At 37.9% G+C, this 23,807-nt stretch overlaps 2 protein-coding genes across 6 annotated transcripts; one reads left to right on the forward strand and one right to left on the reverse strand.

Annotated features, from left to right (window-relative positions):
* Positions 1-274: 274 nt before the first annotated feature.
* LOC116720684 (protein CutA homolog) lies at positions 275-4,225 on the forward strand. Of its 5 annotated transcripts, none has more exons than XM_032564073.1 (8): positions 335-386; positions 687-829; positions 902-967; positions 1,982-2,130; positions 2,371-2,430; positions 2,549-2,594; positions 3,642-3,691; positions 3,889-4,225. In XM_032564073.1, the coding sequence occupies exons 2-8, from the start codon at positions 752-754 to the stop codon at positions 3,986-3,988; spliced, it is 549 nt and encodes a 182-aa protein (XP_032419964.1). In that variant the 5' UTR covers positions 335-386; positions 687-751; the 3' UTR covers positions 3,989-4,225. The 5 variants fall into 5 exon arrangements, with proteins under 5 accessions (XP_032419967.1, XP_032419966.1, XP_032419968.1 ...); XM_032564074.1 differs by having other exon boundaries at positions 336-386; positions 2,012-2,130; XM_032564076.1 differs by lacking the exon at positions 687-829 and having other exon boundaries at positions 275-386; positions 2,012-2,130.
* On the reverse strand, positions 4,114-21,536 carry LOC116720683 (somatostatin receptor 3). The gene is made up of 3 exons (XM_032564072.1): positions 21,066-21,536; positions 6,546-7,398; positions 4,114-6,051 (listed from the first exon to the last, which is right to left on the reverse strand). Exons 2-3 carry the CDS (start codon positions 7,329-7,331, stop codon positions 5,377-5,379), a joined length of 1,461 nt encoding a protein of 486 aa, XP_032419963.1. The 5' UTR covers positions 7,332-7,398; positions 21,066-21,536; the 3' UTR covers positions 4,114-5,376.
* Positions 21,537-23,807: the final 2,271 nt, after the last annotated feature.

Here is a 23,807-nt window from a genome sequence, read left to right on the forward strand (position 1 = left end):
TTTAGTTATTCTATCTATCTATCTATCTATCTATCTATCTATCTATCTATCTATCTATCTATCTATCTATCTATCTATCTATCTATCCATCCATCCATCCATCCATCCATCCATCCGTCCATCCGTCTCGTTATGTTGCCTTATGCGGGCACACTTTATGTCGCAAAACTATACATAAACACAATATATACCGTCATACGTCATTGAGCTTAAAAAAATCACGTTCACTTTTAAACAATTTAAATGTTTAAAACTTCTTATTTTCCTTGATGTGAAAATAGCTTTTACAGAGAGAGCAGGTTACGGCTGATTTACGACAGTTCCACAAACATACCACTGTCACAATTTGCGGCAGCGAGAAAGGGGGAGAGTGGCACTGTCGTAAGGTAAAGTTGCTCAAGAAACACAGAAAAAAATATATTTAAAACATGTTTCGTTTTCTGAAAAGTATGAATGTAGTGCTGCGGTGTCCTCTAGTTTCTCTTTGCCTTGTTGTCGTCAGTGGGTTTTGTTTTTTTGTTGAACTGTTTATCTTACGTCTTGTCATATTTGAATCCTTAGTTTACCACTGATTTGGGGTTAATATGCAACGACCGTAAGTCTAAAATTAGCGCCCTTTTCATGTGTTGTGTTGTAGTTTTCGACCTCATGAATATGTAGTACTAACCGCTGTGGTTCGCTTCAAGCTTCAGGCTTGTGAAGCGACATAACTCCGTTTCAAGCGTTATGAATGAGACCTAAAGGGGAGTGAATGGACCCAGACCTGAGCAGTCACATAGATTGGCAACTCATTTCTTGTTCTACTGTCGGAAGTAATCGGTTTGAGAAAGTACGCATTAGCAAATAAAACAAGATTGTGATACAAGAAACGTGTGTGTGAAAACTGTTACTATGTACACAGGTGATGCGCAGTGGAGCGACCGGCGCGGAGACATTCCAGAGTGGATCCTTAAAAGCTCTGATTTTGGTGAGAATGGACTAATTGTGACCTTTTAGCTTTAATTGAACTCATACATGAATTACGTCATGGTGAGCTGAAGACGTATTTGCTCTCCATGTTATTCTTTTTTTCTTTTTGCCACATTGTATGGAGCCAAGGCTCCATAACACTGAAATAGTTTGGATCCTCAAGCAGATTTTAATATTAGACAGAGATTGTCTGTGTAAATACTAAAACAGGTTTTAAATGGTGATTTCATATGTTGGGTAAAAGGCTGTTGAAACCAAAACAGTCTTATATGAAAACGTGACCCGGTGTTGAGGTGAGAAATTTGACCTTTAGAATTAAGAAATTACACCGATCTTTAAAAAGCCTGATTTGTTGATTTCTATTTTTGTTAATACAGGTTTTGTTCACAAAGTCACTATATTTACTGTAACTTATAATACTATAAAATTGGTTACTCATGTAGGGATTGATCAATATCCCAAAAAATAATAGTAACAAAAAAAAATTGGGGCCAATTTCTTTGTGCACCCTTAGAAATAACATAAAACCTTTCTGAAAGCATGAAGTAGGCTAAAGAGCTCAAATACTAACACTAATGACTCAGGCTAAAGAAATTCAAGAGTAGACTAGAAACCAACTTACTGACGTCTACCAGTCTGGAAAGGGTTACAAAGCCATCCGAAGGGATGCGAGCAACTAAGAGCCACATCCACAAAATGATCGAATAGGAAATCTTTCCAGGAGTAGCTAGCTGACCAGAATTTTATCAAAACCTCATCCAGGAAGTGACAAAACAACCCAGAACATCGAAAGCAGTGCAAATATCACTTTACACTGAAGCATCAGTTATTAAACTGGAGTACTTTCTCTACGTAACGAAACCTGCTTTACCAGAAGGTCTAGAAGAAGAATGTCTAACCTTCAGTTTGGGACCTTAATATCAAACCCACCTGAGTCATGCTGCAGGACAATAGTAATAATCTTTAAGTGGGGCTCTACTTATTCCTGGCTGTGTGTGTTTGGGTATTTCAGACGGCGCTCCTGAGTGTGTTTATGTTCCAGCTGCTGAGGACTGTTGGACTGCGAGCGTTCTCCATGGCATCCGAGACGTACATGTCGGGAACACACTCTGCTGCTTTCGTCACCTGTCCAAATGACACTGTAGCTAAAGACTTGGCTAGGTGAGCCCATGCTCTAAATGTCTGATCTAGTAATTAGAGAAAAAGGTCGTTTGAGTCAGTAACTCATGAAACTGTCCTCAATAGTTTGATATAGTGCTTATTTATGGATAAAAAGCTTAAACTCTTTTAGTCACGCAGTTGACAATGTGTTGTATTTTTTTCACATATATATTTGTGTGTAATATTAAATATTTACCCTTTAATGTATACAGTTGCTTATTGTTTTCAATTATCCCCCAGAGGGATTGTGGAAAGGAAACTGGCTGCTTGTGTGAACATCGTCCCAGCGATTAAATCGGTGTAAGTTTTCACCTCATTGTCTTTAAGTTTTCTATAAAAGTGACGTTTTTGTAACATATTTTTCTCCCTATTGATTAAAAAAAATAATCTTGGCCTTGTCTTTTATGTATTTTTCTAGATATGAATGGCAGGGAAAGATAGAAGAGGATAATGAAGTACTTCTGGTGAGTGCTGACTCGGACTTACAGTATTAAAATCAACACTGGAATTGAAACTGTAGCACATTAAAAGTACATTGATCTATAGCAATGTTTAGAAATCAACCACCAAAGACCATCACAGTGTTAAAACTACAGAGATTTTGGACATCACTGCAAAAGTAAATTTAGTTGGTTAGAAAAAAAGAAAGGAAATGCTAATCTAAAATCTGAAGATACAAAATTTGTGATAAAATAAAGTTTAAACTAGAAGGTTACACACTCTGAAAAAGAAGACACATAACACATTGTGACCTTAATCTCAAACCCACTTCTCTGACCAAACTTCAGAGAGGTTTGGTCTTATTTATGGATAAAAAGAAGTTAAATCTGACCAAACCTCTCTGGTTTTAGGTCAGCCAAAATCATCAAAATTATTTCTATTAGCTAAATGCCACAATAATGAGAAAAATAACAAGTCAGAGTTGATTTCTTAATGTCTACAAAATCAGACATCTGTTATACTACACTTAGGGTTCGGATTAATGAGGCGTCATGAAAACACTTCCATAATGGCTTCTCCTGCAGAATATCAAGTTTTAACTCACACTATAATAATAACTAATAACTTATGGCAGCATGTTATTTATGTCAGATTATTTCTACAGACGGAAACTAGTTCATGATTGATCTCCACATGCAATTGATTTTAAAGCCAAATGCATCATTTTGGTGTTTGTGAGGCTATGTATAGTAAATGGAGGATGGTGTAGTGCAGATGGTTTCAAAGTCATCTGAAATGGAGCCTAATGTGTTCAGAAGCTAGATAAACCCTATTTACACTAGTTTAAATATGTCTAATATATTTATACTGTATGTAACAGATAAAAAAAAAATCAGTTACAGTACAATTTGCTAATATTTTCTGCTCAACAAAAAAAACAGCTGGACAAACTTTATTCATTTGTTATTAGCTCATGCTCCGCAGTTTGACACCGTTAACGTTTGTGTCCAAAATCCAATATAGAGCATGTTTTTACAAAATCTATATGACGTCGTGTCTTTCCTATTTAGATGATCAAAACAAGAAGTTCCAGAGTGCCTGCGCTTGCTGAATATGTCCGGTGGGTTTTTTAAAAGTTTTTGTCAAATTTTGACCGTTTGCTGCAGTCAAATCTAACAGGATAATTATGGCTTCTATCTGGTCCATTAGTTGCCATCGTTTATGCAGTCAAAGAGTACAACCTTAAGTACTTGTGTTGATGTGTTCTGCGTCGTGCAATGTGTTGACTGTAAATGAAATGGTTGTTTTTCTCACCAGCTCTAACCATCCCTACGAGGTGGCCGAGGTCATCAGTCTGCCTATTGAGCAGGGCAACCCACCTTACCTCAAGTGGATAGGAGATGTTGTGCCTGAGTAGAAATAGATGGATGGGTAAATGTGAAAAAAAGAAACAAAAATGCAACTGTTACCCAACTGTAGAAAACATAGATGAACGTGATCATTGTGAAATTAAAACACCATCAATCGACCTAATATGCTTTCTTACCACTAGAGGGCAGCATTCCGAAATTAAACAGTTGCTGCTTTGACCTGTTGGAAACGATTTATTGCCGTCTTCTTGTGCTGCAATGTGAAATACATTTTTCTAAAATAATTATTTTGTGCTTTGTCATTTGTTATATTCAATGTTGGCCCACTGAGCTTAAAAGTAGTTAAAGTGACAAAGCTTACAACACAAGGTACTCCCATTTATTGAGCGCAATGTCGACACACAAAACACTATTTTGTTTCTCACCATTCACACAGAATGTCCAGTACATATTTTATACCCAATATGTTAATTTTGGTTTGATCTCTAAGTTTTAAATAATTAATAAAATACATATTTCACACAATACTACTATATTGACCATTACACTGAAATAATTTAAACTGATCCAGGCTATAATGAAGTAAACATTTCTGTATCAATTAAGCTTTAAAAGCTTAATTATGTATCAACACTTAATTATTTAAGCGCCTTTATCTCAGCACAATCATACAGAGGATATTTAAACATAACATTAAAGGTATGCTACTGCAATATCATGTAAAACATTTCAACCTGAAGGAAAACAGACTAAGTGACCGTATTAGAGGCTCACTTTTACTCTTACTACATATCTTTCATCATAAATTATGGCAATTAGTTGATTTTTGGGAAAATATATGCCTGATATTTAACAATGCTCAGTTCAATCTGCATGCTGTTTCACAAAACGCTCATATGTCCGTACACTGAATACTTACTGTTAAAGGACTTAGCAGCTGAACACTTGACATTTTTGTTCCATTTCACAGCAGGTCAATCATTATCTGCCATCTACCACAGAGAACATGATTCATACAGTGTATGAGCCTTTCAGCACAAGTTGTTCCTTGTTTAAAAGTTAAAATCACCTTTAAAGTACTAGCAATACATGCTGTAATAAAGCCTTTCCCATATAAAGGTGAGAAGTTTCATCAGCCTGGTGACCAGATGTTCAGGAACATCATAATACTGCAATAGGCCAGGAAAAAGTAAAAGCCAGCAGCAATAACTGAAAAACTTCAACCAGTTTCCCCAAAATGAGGGTCTTTCAACATGTTGTACACATTTAAATGAAGGTCCTATGTCAGATTTTGATGGGCTGACACCTCAAAGTTAGTTACACCACGTATAAAAGCGTTTGCATCAAAACAGACAGTCTCTAAACTTTAAAGAATTGCACAATGTAAATGTACAGAGGCCCCATTCTTGTAAATGGAAGGCCCTGTCATCAACTCTTACAGATAGCTAATTTCGAGCACAGAGTTTTTGTCTGTGACTTCTTCAGTTTGTGAGTTCCTGTTCTGACTTTTATTGGCCTTACAATGAGCTACCGCAAGAGCATCATCACCTGGAGTCAGTTCAGGATTAGCTTCCTGTATAACAGGGGATTTACCACCATCTTCTGCTTTGGAGTTTTGTCCTTTATGTGACAATCTGCTCCTTTCTCTCATTTGCAAGCCTCCCTCTGCTCCAACCACTTCCTCCAGTACATCATTTTCACCACAATATTTCCCATGCATGTTGGTGATTCTCTTCTGCGACAGGAGTACGATGCCGCCCCACTCCTCCGTCGGCCGCTGTACCTCGGTGCCAGCCTTTTCATTGTTCTTCACCTTGCGTGAAGCGCGGCACAAGGCCTTCCTGAAGCCTCTCTTGAAGTTGTCTGACAGAAAACCGTACAGTATGGGGTTGGCGCAGCTATTTGCATATGAAAGCACGACAACAAAATAGTAGAGCCCCCTGAAGTCTCCGGGCAGGACCACGAGCAGGTTTAAGATGTTGAGGGCATAGAACGGTAGCCAACAGAAAACGAACACTGCTACGACTACCACCACCATTCGTGTGATTTTTCGCTCCGACCTCCTGCGTCTGGAGGATGTGGTCTGGGTCCGCCTCCCAACATTCCTCACCTGGAAGGAAAAAGGAAAGAAAATCAAGCAACTTTATTCTTAACTAAGTTGTTGTTTACTACACTCATTCAAAATGTAACTGAGGATGTGGAATGAGGAATATTTAGAAAGACCAATCAACCCAGCAGTCATGTTTTTGGACTGGGAAGCTCATTCTTTTGTCTTTTCCAACATATTCTTTGAAAGTTATAGTACCCAAAATTATGTCAAAAGCGTTAATGTTATTAACATTTCATAGACATAAACAGCGACATTGAAAAGAGTCAAATCTTGAGTTATTTAATGGTGCTCTGAATGTTTACCCTTGAATTTCTTTTGAAGTAGTAGAAGAGCTTAGGTCTACTTATGCAGTGTTTTTGTTCAATTTATTTAAGCATTAAAAGATAAAGTATTAGTGAAATGACTTAATTGTTGATTTTATAAGTTACTAACTCCAAAAGGACCTAAAGAAGTGGGCATTTGAAGGAGCGCAGGAACTTAGGCAAAGGTCCTACCTTGACGATGATCAGCAGGTAGCATAAAGAGATGACAAGCAAAGGACAGAAGAAGCCAACAGTGCACGTGTACACAATAAAAGATGTTTTCCACACTTCGGCTGGTTCAGGCCACACAATGCTGCAGTTCCCATCATCCTTCAGAACATCGGCGAAGACCACCACCGGCAGCACCACCACAAAGGACACCAGCCAAACTGTGGCACTGATAGCCTTTGCTACATGGGGGCGTCGCCACCAGGAGGCCCGGATTGGGTGGACGACAGCCAAGTATCGATCCACTGACATCACAGTGAGACAAAAGATGCTGGTGAACTGGTTGAAGGCGTCCACTGTCATCACAACACGGCACATCAGTGAGCCAAAGGGCCAAGAGAGGAGAGCATTTTGCACAGCCAAAAAGGGCAAACCTAGCATAAAAAGTTCATCTGCGATGGCAAGATTGAGGATGTAGATGTTTGTGACCGACTCATTCTTGGTGTAGTTTACGATGACGTGGATGACCAGAGTGTTTCCCAGTAAGCCAACTATACACACTATGCCATAAATAAGAGGAATGAAGATTCCTGCCAACCCAGGGAGGGATGTGGGTGTGCTTTTAGTAGAGTTTAAACAACTGCTGTTAAATAGGAAAGATTCCTCAGCTTGACTGATGCTGGGAAGTGGTGCGTAGGGGACGGTGGAGAACAAGGGGCGGTAGTAGAGAAGGACTGAGTTGTTGTTCCAGGCTGCAGTGGTTCCTTCCTGTGGCACTAGGGAAACCTGGGTGGCCTGGATGAGCTCCATTGAGGTTTTAAAAGTTATCACACTTTAGTCAAGCCTGTGGGATCCCATCAATGACACATCAGTAGCCCTATAAGGAAAAGAAGAAAGAAAACATTCAGAACATTTGAGATATGAAGACCTTCTAAAGGGCTTGTTACATCAAAAATGTAACTTGATATTTAGTCGAAGATTTGATAAAGGCTAACTGAAGTTATTGTATATACTAATTGATTGGTAAATCAATTGATCAGCCAGATCTAGAGAAACTCATCCATGCGTTCATCTTCAGTCGTATTGATTATTGCAACAGAGTCTTCACAGGTCTGTCCAACAAATCAATCAAACAGCTGCAGCTGATCCAGAATGCTGCTGCTGGCGTTCTCACTAAAACCAGGAAGATAGAGAACATAACACCAGTTTTAAAGTCCCTCCACTGGCTCCCTGTAGCTCAAAGAATAGACTTTAAAATACTGTTGTTAGTTTACAAATCACTGAACGGCTTAGAACCACAATACATTAAAGATCTGCTTTTATTGTGTCAACCTTCCAGACCTCTCAGGTCTTCTGGTTCTGGTTCTGGTTCTGCTCTGCATCCCCAGAACCAGAACCAAACGAGGAGAAGCAGCTTTCAGCATCTATGCACCACAAATTTGGAACAAACTTCCAGAAAACTGTAAAACAGCTGAAACACTGACTTCTTTTAAATCTCAACTAAAAACTCACCTGTTTAGAATTGTATTTGAAACGTAATCAATTACAAATTTATTGATGGAACTTGACTTAATGCTGTGTTTTGATTGTTGATTCTATCTTGCATTGTGTTTCTGTGTTTGTAATGATGCAAAGCACTTTGAAATGCCTTGCTGCTGAAATGTGCTATACAAATAAAATTTGATTGATTGATTGATTGATTGATTGATTGGTAAGGTGGGTTCCAGGCCTTCCAAGCAAAAAGTCCAAATAAAGGAGACCATATTAAATTCTTGCTCCCTAAAACTGCTATTATTATTATTCTAACATGGAGTATCTATAAATCTTCGGATGTTGGTCCAAAATCAAGAGAGTAAATTGTGTTATGTGACAAGTGAGGTCATGTTTTATATCGCATCCCCCTGTTTGGATTAAAGGTCTTCATTACATTGTTCTATTGTGTACGGACAATGTTGTCCCTACCTTGTTTTTCTTCTTTTTCCATACCAGTCAGTCTCAGACTGACATTTCAATGCATCATATACTGTACAGTCTATGATTGTCCCCAAAAGTGGTCAAAGGAAAATCACTCCCATGTGAGCCACTTGAACTTTCAGCATGTTGAAGTCAACATGCTCAATATGAATTTATTGTTATAATTGCACTATTCCCATGTTTGTGTAGCACTTATACAGGGTGTACATTGCAGCTCTAAGTTACTAAGCTCATGCTACAGAATATTACAGCATCGGAAATCAATCGGAGACAGGGCTGTGTACATTTGTGCTGATTTCTTGTTTTTGTTTTTTGCCTTCCCCAACCTGCGATAGTGCAAACTGCAGTTTTCAAATTATGATTTCATTCAGATAAAAAAAAAAAAAACAACCTGCACCGTGGACAAGTCCGAAATCATGAATTAATTGCGATTAAGCAGAACTTTTTCACAGCTGAGTTCAATTTGAACAAACCAAACCCAAACTTGATGACTGCAAGGGCTGTAGAATAAATAAGTTGGTTAAACTTATTTAACCAACTTATTTCTGGAAACAGGAAGTAGTCTAAAAAAATCTAAAACAACCAACATATCCTTGGTCGGTCTGAAGAAATTAAAGAAGAAATCAGAGAATAATTGACATTTATTACTTTAGAAAGAGTTACTCTCCTGGGAACGTTCCCAATGTGAGTCTCAAAGTGTTAGAAATTGATTTTTTGTTTTCATTTCTTATTTACTGAAGTTGCTGAGGTGTTGGCAACAAGCAGGGCCCCATGTGCTTGTTGCCATAGAACAAAACATAAAACATAAACATAGAGTTATGTTTTGAGTGTCTGGCCTACTTAAAGTTTTAATACAGCCAATAAACTAGATTGCACTATTTTAATTGAATGCAGTACATATTACCTGATGCCTAACATTGACCAAATTAGTCTTTTATCGTAGCACAACGCATTCATAAGAACTTTCTAATCAGTGAATATTAACATATATAGATCAGGTTTTTGTAGATGACAAATAACCGAGGGAGACGTTGATGTTACATCAGGAAAAAAGTTTGAAAAAGTTTGCTGTCATCTCTGTGGGGCCTCCTGTCGCATACTAAAACGCTGATCAGCTGCACCGGCCCTCCTTCCGTCACAACAAAAACAAACCGGCGACGACACAACCACTCAAAGTACTTAGTCTGATTAGCAGAAGACTTGTTTATAAAGCCATCCTCTGCTTCTTAATAACTACTATGCCACCCACAGGCACACCCTCATCCCTTACAGTAACCACTAATAATTGGATGAGCGTTGGAAACAGGATGCACCGACCTATGGAGAGAAAATAAAATTACACAACCGCGGCTACATGCAGATATGGGGTAAATGTACAAGGGGACATAAATTACACTGCAGGAGATGGACTGGGTCAGGGAAGTATAACAATAAAAAAAGTCAATATTTCAGAAGTATAACAATAAAAGTCAATATTTCATACAGTGTTAATCACTAAAACAGAAATGTTACTTTAAAATATTTGGGATTAATTGTTGGGTTTTTTTGTAGGAAATGCTAAATGTAAAAGTAACTACATACATTTTAAGCTGAAACACCTTAATGAATAACTACTGCCCTTATTACCTTGTATTAATTATCTCTCTTTATAAGATTTGCAATGCAAACAGTAATAAATGCACATTCATGAATGCCTCCATGCAAGTACATTTTACCACATTCTTAAAGGTTTTTATTTTTATTGTTTTTGCAAATATGACTGCAGAGCAATGCCCCCCCAAACATTTGGCCCTATCATCTAACTTTATTCTTTTCTTTGGATTAAAATATATGATCAGAGGGAGGAAATAGGATCCTGGCCTGAGAACAGAGGACTACATGCCAAAAGTAAACAGCTGAAAACTAGCTTTAAACAAATTAAACCGTTGTACCAACTCACACAGCTCAATACAAATTCAATAGTTTAGTTTTATTATCATCACCATCTTTGTTGCTATGAGTGCAATTAGAAAATCTAAGAAAGAAAATGAGTATCTTGATTTACTTGCCGAGAGCTTGCAATGGAAAGGAGGTTGGGGGAAAAAAACGGGTACCTCTGGTGATCCAACCCCTCAAGACATATTTGTTTAAACAGGATGATGCCGTACGTTGGATGAAAAATCCCCTCAAATGAGTCACTGGTGGCTGTGGGGCTGGGAGTGGGAGAGATGATTGGAATCTGGATGGTGTGATGTAGAGCAGGGACTACTGATGAGATAATTAGAGGAACTCATGATCCTTTGTCTTGGGTAAAAAAAAAAAAAAAAAACGTGAATGGAGTGGAGAAAGGGTGCATCAATCTGACAATGAAGCAAAGGATCACTGGAAAAAACATTTATTATAAGCCAATAATGCTGATTGTTAGTGAGGAGGTGAGATAAAGATATTTTATATGTTTTTAAAAAAGCACAAAAAAGAAGAGGTCACACAGTTCAAATGGATTAGAAAATCATTCAGAAACACCAACACAGGACATTAATGAAAGCAGCATTTTCATTGATTGTTTCTATATAGGGATACCTTGAATGAAGTACTACAGTAAAACCAATTAACCAATCATTTTACAGCAAGTAGCCCCTTGTCTACACTCCTGGTAAATCAATACGGCCATTTAACTGTGGCTCTACAGCAATGTTAAGAAATCAACCAACAAAGACCATCACAGAATGTTAAACCTAGAGATTTTGGATACCACTGCAAAAGTACATTTAGTTGGTTAGAAAAAGAGAAAGGAAAACTAAGCACAGCACTAATTAATACTTGAGCTTATAGACAAATATACCTACCGTATATATCCTTACACCCACATATATTCACATGTATAGATAAATATATACTCAGTAAAAGTTAAAAAAAGTATCATGTAAGAGTAAAGAATTTAGTAGAAAGGCAAAGTACTGAGTAACTGATCATATCATCTGATTGAATTTGTACAAAATGATGCAATAAAACTCACAAAAATAAAATCTTATGTGCAAATCATGGCACTTTAAAGCTTAAGGGAAAAAAAAGAGTAAAAATTAGTAACAGAAATACAAGTAGAAGAAATACATTTCCAAATCTAATTGTTTCACATCATAAAGCTAGAGAAAAACTCTAGGACAGCTCTTCAAATGCTTCTTCAGTAATTCTGATTTAAATGAAGGACTTGTGTTTACTAGATTGTTAATTAAACATTTAGACGTCAACATTGCCTTTATTTGAGTGATTAAAAGAAGAGAAGTAGTTAAACAAATGCCATTCAGTCAAAAACGTAGGCACCCTTAACTTATGTGAAAAATAAAGTTAATTGTACCAGTGGACAAAGTTTCATAAAGGGGTCAAATATCCAGCAAGAATTTTACAACATGCTAAACAATGCTTACAGAATCATGTTGTCAAGATGTGACTTTCTAATCGGCATTTAGCCATAATAGTAAATGTATACCCTATTATTGTATGCATTTCATTTTTGGTATATATGAGGTTATATATATATAAAAAAAGATCAAATAAACCATAAAAGCTCAAAATTTATGTGACATAAATATAACGTGATTTCTACTGGAACTGTAGAAATCATTTGATATGTTTGCACGCTGCAGGCATATTAACACACACACACTCGCACCCCCCTCCCCCCCACACACACACATTTCTTTCTCTCTTTGCTACACCATCCCATCCTAATCTCAGAGAAACACAACACCAACAGACTGACAATCTTTCTAACCAAAATGAATCTCCTCCCAGTGTCAGCCGCATTGTACGACCAGATCCAGGAAAAGAAATATCCATTTAGATGTTGCTATGGTAAAATAAGGTCAAGACAAGGCTTAAAAGACCTAGTGTGGAACAAATCAAAGAGATAAATAGGAACGTGAATGAATGCTGACTCGAGACTCTGCCCCCCTTTACACTGAGCCACAAAGGCAAAGCTGAGCCTTGTCTGATAGGACATGTGAGCGATGCATCTTGGATGCTAAATTTGCCTCATGTGCTTCTGTTGAAGGTAGATAGAAAATAATTGAAAACGTTTTTTTCACAGTTTTCATTTGTTTATAATGGGGAAAAAAGGTGGCGTGAAACGTTAATAGAATTACCTTTGTGTCTCCCCGTGAGCCTTTGGGCGGCGTTCTACTGGCCTATCTGGTCCCGATTCATCACAAATATTAAAAATAGTATAGTAATAAACACGCGGCAACACTGTTTTATTGCTTCAAAGCAAAACCACTGTGCATAAAGCTGTGCAAGATTATTAGGTATTACACTAATATTCCCCTCTGTGATGCCTCACCTATTTTTAACGTTTCGAATCCTGTCACAAATTTTACAAACAGGATTTTTCGCAGCCATTAGGAGCGCAGCCCTCACTTTTCAAGTTTACATATCCAATTTCCAGCCTTTGTTTGACTGCAAGGTGATTAAAGGAAACATTTTGAAAATGAATGCTGGCTGTTTTGAGTGACTGGGACAGCAATTATTGGTGAATACATTACCATCTTTCTGTGAAAACGTCAGCAGCATGCTCAAATTATATCTAAGTGGCGCTCTTCTCGCTTCTATTTGAGGCTACATTTGTCTGGGAAAAAAAGTGTTGTTGAATAGATGCGGTTTTAGTAAGAAATAACATATAGATAATATTGGTAGCATGTTTGGAGGAAAGCAGGAAAGCATGAGGACAATGGTGTCTCTTTCTAGGTGGTGCTTGTATAATTATGTCAAGCAATGAGGAATGAATTATCAGCTTTACAAATTGGACCCAAAGTTTTTATACCCTCGTAATTTCACAAGTCAGAACCCAGGATTGAAAATGTATATAATATAAACCAATAATACAGTGCCAAGCTTCTGTATTTTCCATTTGGATTGCATGTGATAAATCAACACAAAGTGGTGTAAGTGGAAATGGAATAAGACATGGTCTCCAAAATTGTTCCAAAAAATATGGCACGCCCCTTTTACTTAATTAAAACTAACAGGTCTGTCAAGTAGAGCAGAGATCAGCTCTGATCTATAGACAAACACTTTAAAAGAATTTTTTTTTATTGCTGTGTTTTGGGGATACACAGATCGATCAGCTCCAATTTACATAAATTTGGGTGATCGACGGTCAGCCAAAACTTACAAAGTGATACCATTCACTGACCGACAGGCAGACCTGCCCACCGGGTTAACAGCTGTCAGCACCACTGTTGAAACTTAGTCATTGTTTTGGTATATTTAGCAAAATAAATGTGTATCTTCCAAAATCACAACTGGCAGTGGTGGCTTTATAAAGATCATTGATCATCAGCTAGAAAACTGGAATCGATGCAACCCTACTTTCTTTTAATAACAGCGATCACCCTGCAGAACAATTGATCGCTGCAATCAATGTAATAATCATTAATACAAGGTAATAATATATTTAACAGCTACATCTTGGATGTCTACATTTTCACAGAAGATTTACAAGGAAAATTGAAAATGTTCTTTATTCGTCTTTTATGTACTCTAACTGTATCTCTTCATTTCTGTATCTTTTTTATCTGCTTTTCTCCATCTTCCAAACTTTATCTACTGCGTCTCTTTGTCTCTCATACATGCCTGGTCGTGGACCACTTAATTTCTGTAACTCCTCACAGATTGCACGTCTCCTTTCAATCAAAATTAATAATTTGGAAGATGTTTTTGCAGAGCAGGTTCACCTCTACCGGCATTGATGAGATCTGTCTATGAGGCATCATTTTCAGAGAATATTGCATCAACAAATGAGTCAAGTAAAAAAGCTTGTGACCGCAAACATCATGTTTTAAAGTCCAGACCTGAATTGAACACAGTTTGTGTTTTTTGTCATCGATGCTCTTCGTCCAATTTGACTGAGCTTGAGCTACTTCGCAAGTAGAAATCACCTTAAAAGCTGAAAATGTTGCAAAATAAAAATATTGAACCTGGAGGTTAAATATAAATATATGGCCTTTTTTTGTTAGATTTTAATACTTAAGAAAAAATAAGCCTATTCTTTTCCTAACATCAAAATATGCATTATTTCTCACAGGTTGTTAACATGAAATCTGCAATAAGTTCCAGGGGTATTAATATTTTTTGCAGATACACATCACCTTTTGTTACAGCAGTTTTACTGCGTCCACAACTTGTTTTACTGTATGACCAAGCTGCATGTCTTTCATATAAAACCTACATTTGAAATGAGTTTCTTGACAACCGAGGTCGCACTGAATACAGGAGTGTTTATTTGAACTGAGCCAGCGGTACTGCTGTGGGACACTTATACAGGAAATGTTCATTTCCATCACAGTGAGAAATATTTAACCAAATCTATTCTTCTTATTGCTCATTTAATCCCCAGTTAGGATTTTTATATGGATATTTTAATGATCTTCTCTTGGATAGGAATGTCTTTCTGGCAGCTGAATGGTTCGAACTCTGAACTTTTCTGAATCAACATTCCAGCTCAGAGAGAATGAACTGTTTCATCAAAATAATATTGTTTGGAGCTCTGCTTTGTTTGCTACAGATGGGAGTCTATGGAAATCAGACATCAAAGCTGTAACTGATCTTGAACAAGACTGTTTCCTGACTAGGAAAAAAAACCCTCAAAAATTACGAATGAGTGATGAATTTATTATTTTTTATTTTTTTGCAGTATATCAATTCTGTTTCTGGGAAGCCTCTTTCCATGAACAATAATGCAAATCGATGCCGCTTCCTGACTGCCCATTTTATTGATGTTTGCATAATTCCTCATAATCTTTAAGACACAGTCTGACTCCACACTCAACATCAAACAAATGCTTGTCAGATATGTATTTATTCTGAGAAATTAATTTATGCATCGTGACTAATTATGTCCTAAGTATAAGTAAAATACCACTAGGATGCCAATGCATTGATAATGATTTTTGCTAATGGCACATTTCATTCAATTCGGGGGGAAAAATGACAGCGTCTGGTGATTTATGAATCATAAAGCCTGGTTCAATTAGTGCTGCTTTTGTTAATTTGATTAGTCCCAACATTAGACACTCTGGCTTATTGTTAGCAGGTATTCTCTGAGAGACGGAAACAGGTCTGAAAAATATGGGTTGCATGGATACGCTTTACATAACAATGGACCTGCACTGCATGAAATCCACCTCTCAGATTGTAACCTGCAGTTCAAAAACATTTCAGATGATTATCAGTTTGGTCTTTAAAGACCAACATTTTTTAAATATGTTTCTAGGAGCTCTAAACATATTGAGACTGATTTTTTTTTTTTACATAGTGCAATAAATCAGGCTCAGTATGATCTGCACAGGGCTTTGACTGGGCCATTCTAACATGAAGCTTTGGTCTAGCTCTGGCTGTAAAGAGTTTCTTTCCTGCAGGAGGATGGATCTCCATCTAAGCCTGCGATACGCAACTAATCAATTATTTGCATAATAAATTACAAATTACAATTAAGTTGACAATTTCCATTTTAATGATTAATATTTTTGAAAGCCAATATTTTTTACAGAAACTCCATAATCTGTTTTATTTGTGGTTTTTATTTGGGGTATTTAACATGTCTTCCAGTTCCAGTGTGAAATGTTCTGCACAAAATTAAAGTTTATTAGTCTTTGAGAGGACAAACTTGCATTATTATGCCATTATCAATATATTGAAAACGGTCTCAAACAACATTACTGTTGGCCCCAGAAATGATTCTAATAAACAATGTTGTGCATTGCCTACTGCGAAAAACAGTATTATTATTTATTGCAATAATTTGTGGGATAATTGTTAATTCTATAAAATGTGCTATTGTGACAGGCCTAGATGTACAGGCATTGTTTTGAGATTATAAATATATTAGTTGGAAATGGTCTCACAATGACAATATAATTGTTTTATCGCAATAATTTCTGGGACAATTTATAATCCAGTAAAGTTAATTAACAAGTCTCCATCCTAGTCTGGAGTGTCTAACAGGTTTCCTCCAGGATCGGCTTGTTTTTATCTTTTAATGCATTAATGCATTTTAATGCCTCCCCACAGCATAATGCTACCACAACTATGCTGCAGGGATGGCAGGCTAATTTTTTTGTTGTTGTTTTTTTCATGCACATATTAGGTCAAAAAGTGCATTTTTGCTTTATTTCCTACAGTGTCTTTTTTGTCTAGCGGTCGAACCTCTTGTCAATCTTCCTTAGATTTGGGGAGCGCATAACAAAAAAAATTGCGACTTTCTGGGAAGTTCTGGTAAAATACAGCTGAAATGTGAAGCCGTACCGTGACAAAATGCTCTAGCATCGCAGAGTGAAGAAACAAGCTCAATGGCTATGAATACTTTTGCCAGGTGCTGTAAATAGAACCACTATTTACATAACTAGCATTATGCTCTACTTAAGTCTCATTATCAGAGAAACTGAGTTCCGTTTGGCAGAGCAAACAGTGAGAAGTGGGGTCATGTTTCTCAAACACACCGACTTTTACGAGCAACTGTAAGGATTGTTGCGTTCACAGAAAATGCAGTACCAAAAGATTACGCAGTCACTGCAGTTCATGTCTACTCCAGAGCTAAAAAAAAAAAAGGTTTACCATGCGAGGCGGATTTTTTTAGCCGCAAGAAGACAAAGCAAGCGAGTTCGAAGACGTTACATCCAAGAACGAAAAAGCACGTAGCCTACGAAAGAGACAACATCAGCTAACAGGTGTATCAGTCAGTCCTTATCAGTCTTATTCCCCAGGCGAGTCTAACGCGTTTGTTGCAATCCCTTTACTGGATTTGCAGTGTTTGGATCCAGTTTCATTACAGCCATGCAGCCGCCTTCACATTTTTTATTACAAAGACTGACGGCGGCTCATAGATCTGCCACAATCTGATCAATACTCCCACTAGATCTTCATGCTGATCTCGCGGTGGAAACGGTAAACACCGTCACCGAAGGGTGGTTCGTTGTTCAAAAGCTGGAGGGAAAAAAAACAAACAGTAGAACTCTCAATATATATTTGATATGTTTTACCACAGCACATGAGAGAAAACAATACATAAACTGTTCAATTCTACAACTGCGACAATTATTTTGGCCTTCCCACACAATGTTCTGCACACATGCATCTATACAAATTTGTGCCAAATCGACTAGATGAAAAAAAAATGGGTGAAAAGCTTTAAAAGCTACTAAGTGGACATTGAGCAATTAAATAAAAAGCTTCTGTATCTACCCACAGCTGTGGCTGACGACAGTCAAAGAGGCTGGGAGAAAAAAGGGTCACCAGAGATTATTTGTTTTCCGTTTCATTCCAGCTTCATTTAACAGTTTAAAAATCAAAGTGAGAGCCAAAGTTTCTCTCCCCTCTTACTTTTTGCTCCTAACCTCTTTTATTTATCTCCTTTTCTTCTTTATTTTGAACCTGGCTGACGCGCCCTCTCAGACCACACCTGATGTCCCATTAGTCTCCTTAATTTGTCACCAGAATAGGGCAGAAACGATTCCTGGAATGATTCGAGTTCCTCGATTATTAAAATTCCTCGAGGAAAATTTACCTGCCTCAAAACTTTGTTAATTTATGGTTTATTATTTAGCGCACCGTGTTCCGGCCGGAACATTATTTGCATTACGCGGAGCTCTGACTTCCGCCTCTGAGTTGTTGACGAAAGCTAAGTGTTAGCAGCATAACGTCCGATCTCCAAGTTCAGCCTGTGGGGATTTTATTGATTGATGATAATGCCCAGGTCTTCATCGTTTTTGGGGGACCAATAATCATCCTTAAATTGACTGGCATGACGCCTGGAGTACGGCAGCCTTTCTTCTCCGGGAGCTGCTGTTGAAAGCGAATGGTGGGAAGAACGAGCGCTGCAGGAGTATTTATACAGGTGAGCGGATAGACTGAACACGGTGGGCGGCTGAGTAGTTGATGCTTACAGTGTAAGTATAGCTTTACGAACGAACCGCACAATAAATTTCATATATTCTGGTCTCAACAAACAGATGGTGGAAAGCATCGTGGCGGTACATGGATGGTAGATGACTTTTTTAGTGTGACGGACAAAGGTGCCGTAAATATCCCGTATTGCCCCCTCGTTCTTATGTTCGTCCCCTGGTCTACTGGTCGTCTTTCCCCCCCGGACTTACGTTCGCCACCACCACCAAACCCCCCCACTCCAGATGAATGTCTAAGCTCCAGCATAGACATTTTTATAAGCGTATTTGTGAGCCTGCCTCTTTATTATTAAATTGAATATAATTTCAGATTTTTGTATAACTTTTCTTCAGGTTAACTTAGAAAGTGAGCTATTATAGTTACAGGTTAGTTTTCTAAACTACAAAAAAGTAACTGGTAGAGAAGCTCAAAAATGAAAAATTGGACTGATATTGATATCTGATAGTAACACTGGTGTGATGCCAGATTTACCAATATTTTATTTTATCTTTTTTTTATCCGATTACTCGATTAATCGTAAGAATAATCGATAGATTACTCGATTACCAAAATATTTGTTCACAACAGCCCTACACCAGAGTGCAGGAGAAGGTGACCAGAGAAGAGAGTTTGGAGTGAGAAATTTATGATCCATTCTCTGCAAATCACCGTGGATACGCAGCTGAACTGGTGACATTTCATCTGTGATTTCCTACCCGTTTAGAAAAAATACCTGAAGACCACACAGAGTGAGAAATGATCTACTAAGTCAATTGAGGAATCAAAGTGGTGAAAGTGAAAGTGGTCCCAAGACTGGTCTGCTCCTCTTCCTTTATCCTGTTTTTCTATCTAATCTACTTTTTTTGTAGGTTAACTCATTTTTTCATCTCACAAACCCATCTTCTCTCACTTTCCTTTGACACTCTGTTCCCACTTGCCTCCTCTGGATTTAATCAAATCGACCTCGCTCTTTCTAACTCATCACAATATCTGTCAGTTTCACTTTTTAGGAAGCATTCACACCAGCTCTGCTTTAATCTGCTTTAATACAACTCCAGTCTGTCTGCCTAGAAAATCCAGTTTGTTTGCGGTGGTGTGAATGCGCAATTGAACTCTGGTCCGCCTACAAACCTTGGTCTCGGTTTGGTTGAAGGGAACTCTTGTGCGGTTTGAATGCACATGTGAATGCAGACTACAGCGCAGAGCATTTTGGCCATAACACGATGTGTATACGAGAAATGCGTCCTGAGATTATGAAAGGCTGTGTATGATTTAACATTACTAATATGCAAATATTAGAGAAATAGAAACTCTAATGAAGGGTTAGCTTGCTACATTGCACTTTAATGTCCCTAAAGGCATCATGTTGTGGCCTTTTAAGATAATTGAACAGTCATGAACGTCTGAGTGACTACCCAGTGATATACACTCACTGTCCCCTTAGTCAGGCGCGCCTTGATCACCTTTCACCTTCAGATCTGCTTTCATAGTTCCTTCCATAGATTTAAAAAAATGTCTGAAATTTTCCTCTGGCATTCTGGTCCACTATTGGGATGAGAGCATCATGTAGTTACCGAAACTTGTCAGATGCACATCTGTGATGTTCCACCACATTCCAAAATGCGCTCTATTATATTGTATTGACGTCTGGTGATTGTTGAAAGGCAATAAACTGACTGTCATATTCCATAAACAAATTTGAGAAGGTTTAAAGTCTCGGACACGGTCCATTATATTGCTCATAGTGGCCATCAGAAGATGTGACTATGAAAGGATGGACATGAGCAGCAACACTACTCAGGTAGGCCGTGACTCGTTTTGTACCAAGTGGCCCAATGTGTGTACAAAAAAAATTCCCCCACACAAAATACATTATGCTTACAGACATTAATGTTGTTTACGCCAAATTTTGACCATCTGAATGTTACAGCAGAAATTGAGACCCATCAGCTCTGGCAACCATTTTTCAATCTGTTACTCTCACACTTCTGGTAGCCTGACTAAACTGCAGCCTCAGTTTCCAAAAACCAGTCCCCTCTGGCATATAACAACACTGCATTTTATTCCACACAACTGCTGCTCACTGGATATTTCAAACTATTTCCCGTACACTGCAAGAGACATCTAGAAGTTTCTGAAATGTGTCTGACATTGAGCCTTCAATGTCATTTCCCCCCCCCCTTCTCATTCTGATGCTTGGTTTAAACTTCAGCGATTCTTCCACACATCTAGAACCTAAACGAGTTGCAGCCATGAGACAGGATAACTCACTGCTTTAACAGGTGTTTCTAATGAAGTGGTTGGTGAGAGTATATTTTTACTGCCTGGTTAAGCGAAGAAGGAATTGAAGACGGAATTACACTTACTCTTGATAGCAGAAACAAGACTCTCAATATCTCACAACCAGTTTAATAAAGAAAAAAAAATCACGCCACTTGTTGATAAATGAAAAAAAAAAGAAGAAAATATAGAGGCGCATGAAAACACTAACTGCGAAAATAACAACTCTGACATGCTCGATAAACCAACGTGAAAGGCAAAGCTAGCGCCTGTGATTTATTGTTTTACATACGTTGTGGAATAAAACGTGATTATAGAACACAAAACAATACAATACAGGCAAAACTGTCATTTAAAAGAAAAAAAAAACATAGATACCTTTCTCCATGTAGTCGTTTTGTTCACCGTTTGCGTGAGGTCAGAGTTGGACCGACAATAAATAAAGTGAACGTGCAAACAGCCGCGTTCCTCTGCGAGCTGCGTCCGTCCGCGCGCAGCTGAGGGATGCTAGGAGACCCCCACCTTCCTCTTCCTCCTCTTCCTCCTCCACCTCTCCATGCCGCTCACCTTCCCCATCAACCCTCACACACACACCCCCACACACCCCCCCCCCCCCCCACACACACACACACACACACACTTCGCAGCAGCAAACAGAGCTCGTAAGGGACTTCCATTATATCAGCAATCGCAAAAAAACAAAAACAAAAAAACGATTCAGATGGGAACCGCTGAGATTTTACGCCACCTAATTGAAATAAACTCGTGTTTTTTTTTTCTCCACACAAAAACGGAACCTCAACTGATTAGTTTTTTTTTCTTTCCTCTTTGTTTGTATCGCAGCTGCAGCTGGAAGAAGTCAAGAAAATGCAAGGGGGAGGAAAAAAAACAAACAAAAAGCAAATGAAAAGTAGTCGAAACAACAGTGTTATACTGGACAGTAATGTATTACATCTACTTGCAATAAATACATGCTATAAAAATACCTATTGGGTTTTTGTATCCCCCAAAATACAGTGAACAGCACATTTAGAAGGCTTTGGAAAAGTATTCAAACTCACTGAAGTTTGATTTTAAATTTTGTGACCATTGCAGATCCTACTTGGAGCAGGAGGAAAGTAATACATGTGTTGCAAGTAAAAAAAAAAAGGCAAATAAACAAACAACTAAAAGTAATGTGTATTTCAGCCTTCTGTCAATGTTAAGTTTTCCCACCTTTCACTGCAGTTGAAGCTGTTTGTGTTTTGGAAAATTAATTGCCTTTGTACACTAGAGATTGAAATTGTCACCATTTTAAAAAATAGCTCAAATGGAGGTGGATTAAATAGAACAACAATATTCCTGCAGCTCTGAGGAGTAGATATTCTTTGATTTAACCAAGGGCTGCGCGATACGGACTTTATTGTGAAAGTTTCATCACGATAATTTGAGGTACTATTTCAATAACAATAAAAGTTATGATAAAGCTATTTATCGCTTCGTAAAAATAACAAACCTGACAATTTTAGTTTTTTTTAAACATCATTTATTAGAGTTTATCATGACAACAATAAATCAAAATATCATGAGAATTTTATTGCGATAAATGATAAACGATGCGATAAATGCCCTAAACCATTCCATTGTTGCTCAGGCTTTTGTTATCCTGCTAGACCAACCTGGAGTGTTTTGCTGTTCCAGCCGTAGCTCCATCTGTCCTGTTATCAACTCTGGACATTTCTCTGTCTCCGCTAAGAAGAAGCCTCCCCCAGCCCAGATAGTGGTGGATCTGCCACCATGTTTTTATAATGGGGGGCAGCTGTGTGTCCAGGGTTATGTGCTGTGTTAGTTTCTCAGCACACAGTGTTACGCAGTGTTTTGCTGGTTGAACGTTTAATTTCAGATCTGACCAGAATCCATTTTGTCTACCAGTTTGCTTTGGCATGACCTGAAGCAAAGTGCAAACAGGACTTCTTTGGGTTTGTGTGGAAGCCAGGTGCAATTTGTGCTTTTCCTGTTGACAGCCTGAGCTGCTTCTCTGCAGATCTCTGAACCTCTCTTTGCACAGCTTGTCAGCTCACCTTCTCCGTTTTGGTAGGTTTGCAACTGTGCCGTACTGCGTCAATTGCCAGCTCTCAGTCGGCTGCTCAGCGTTTGGGATGTTGCTGTATAACCTCATCGTTTTCTAAACCTCTCCTCAACCTCATCCGTGGCCGGTCTAGGCTGTTTCTTTGGTCTTCGTGTTCGCCCACTGCTGTTCTCTAACAAACCTGAAAAGTTTGAAAAGAACATCTGGATTTATACAGACATTAAACTGCAAACAGACTAATCTTTTCAGAATTTCATTGGAAAGCTCTTTGGAAAACCCTGTCTGATTTTGCTTCCACTTTCAATTCATGTGCCACTTTGTGTTGGTCTGTTTTTGTAAAAATCCAAATAAGCAACATGTGGTTCAAGATTTAGTTCAACATTTATGAATACCTCTGCAGTAATTATCATAAAAATAATAGCTTTACTTCTGTTAATAACTTTCCCCCCCATCCTCAGAAATGAGCTTATTTCAGTAGTTATAGCTTAAGCACAAATTTTTGTCATAAAATTCTAGGGTTTTGAGGCAGAGATGGAGGTAAACTGTAACACAAATAAGTTCTGCATTGTAAAGCTTCTCAGGGACAAACACCTTTTGATTAGCTGAGAAACAAAACAAGTCGTGATTGCACACTTATAGTGGAAAACTTTAACAAATTGCATGAAAAGGAGGCTGGAGCAGTTTTGCTCTCCAAGGTTTTGAAACAAAGCACCGACTGCCTGCTGTAGATGGTTAAGCAACTCATGACCAAAGCATCACACTATTGATACGGTAAAAATATGATACAAGACAGAACAACTTGATAAGAAAAACAACTATGGTGAATGATTCCTCTTTACTTTATATCACTTTTATATTGGTTATCTATGCTTTTCTATGTTTTTCATCAGGGTACAATTCATTTGTTTTTGATCTGTTGTGAAGTTATTTTATTTTGAATTTGTGATATGATTTGTGTACATTTTCAGCGTGTGTGGACCTCATGAAGATCAGATGCAGAGAAGTGCAACCAAAGGGGCTCCAAAGGAAAAAAAATAAAGAAAAAATAAATA

This window comes from Xiphophorus hellerii, chromosome 5 (assembly GCF_003331165.1).
Source record: "Xiphophorus hellerii strain 12219 chromosome 5, Xiphophorus_hellerii-4.1, whole genome shotgun sequence".
Classification (NCBI taxonomy): Eukaryota; Metazoa; Chordata; class Actinopteri; order Cyprinodontiformes; family Poeciliidae; genus Xiphophorus; species Xiphophorus hellerii.